A 518-nucleotide genomic window follows, 5' to 3' on the forward strand; every position below is an offset into this window, starting at 1 on the left:
GAGTTAGATAGGGGTTGGATTTGATGATCTTAAAGGTCTTTTCCAGCCTTAGCGGTTCTATGACTCTGTTCTAAGAAACGATTTCGACGAGAACCAAGCGCTCCGCCGGAGCCGAAAGCCGACGCCTGGGCGCCACCCACCGCCAGCTCTAAGAAGCACAAAGCGCGGCCCCGCAGTGCCTCAGGTCGCCTAACGGCTTCCTGTGCCCCGCCCCGCTATCGACCATTCTTGGGCGCGACTCGTCCTGCCTGCGGGCAGCCCCATCGCGCCTGCGCGGCCTCCTTTCTCCCGTCGTTCCCGGCGCATCGTGGTGTCTGTCAGGAGCGGAGCGGAGAGGAGATGGCGCTGCACGTCCCCAAGGCCCCGGGCTTTGCCCAAATGCTGAAGGAGGGTGCGAAGGTGAGAGCGGTGCCGGGCAGGCGCTATCCCCGCAGGAGGATTGGGGTGGGGGGAAAGCCTCAGCGTGGTGTCGCGGGGAAGATTCTGGAAGGCCCGGCGGCTTCACGCGCCCCGTGGGG

General features: G+C 64.7%; 1 protein-coding gene across 1 annotated transcript in view; it reads left to right on the forward strand.

The window, feature by feature from the left end:
• Positions 1 to 330: 330 nt before the first annotated feature.
• The window catches only part of CCT8 (chaperonin containing TCP1, subunit 8 (theta)), a 10,979-nt gene continuing 10,791 nt past the window's right edge, over positions 331 to 518 (forward strand). Inside the window, exon 1 of the mRNA XM_010192867.1 lies at positions 331 to 399. Coding sequence (XP_010191169.1) covers positions 340 to 399 — 60 coding nt within the window. The 5' untranslated portion in view covers positions 331 to 339. The remainder of the gene's footprint in view (positions 400 to 518) is intronic.

This window comes from Mesitornis unicolor, unplaced genomic scaffold (assembly GCF_000695765.1).
Source record: "Mesitornis unicolor isolate BGI_N332 unplaced genomic scaffold, ASM69576v1 scaffold15429, whole genome shotgun sequence".
NCBI lineage: Eukaryota > Metazoa > Chordata > Aves > Mesitornithiformes > Mesitornithidae > Mesitornis > Mesitornis unicolor.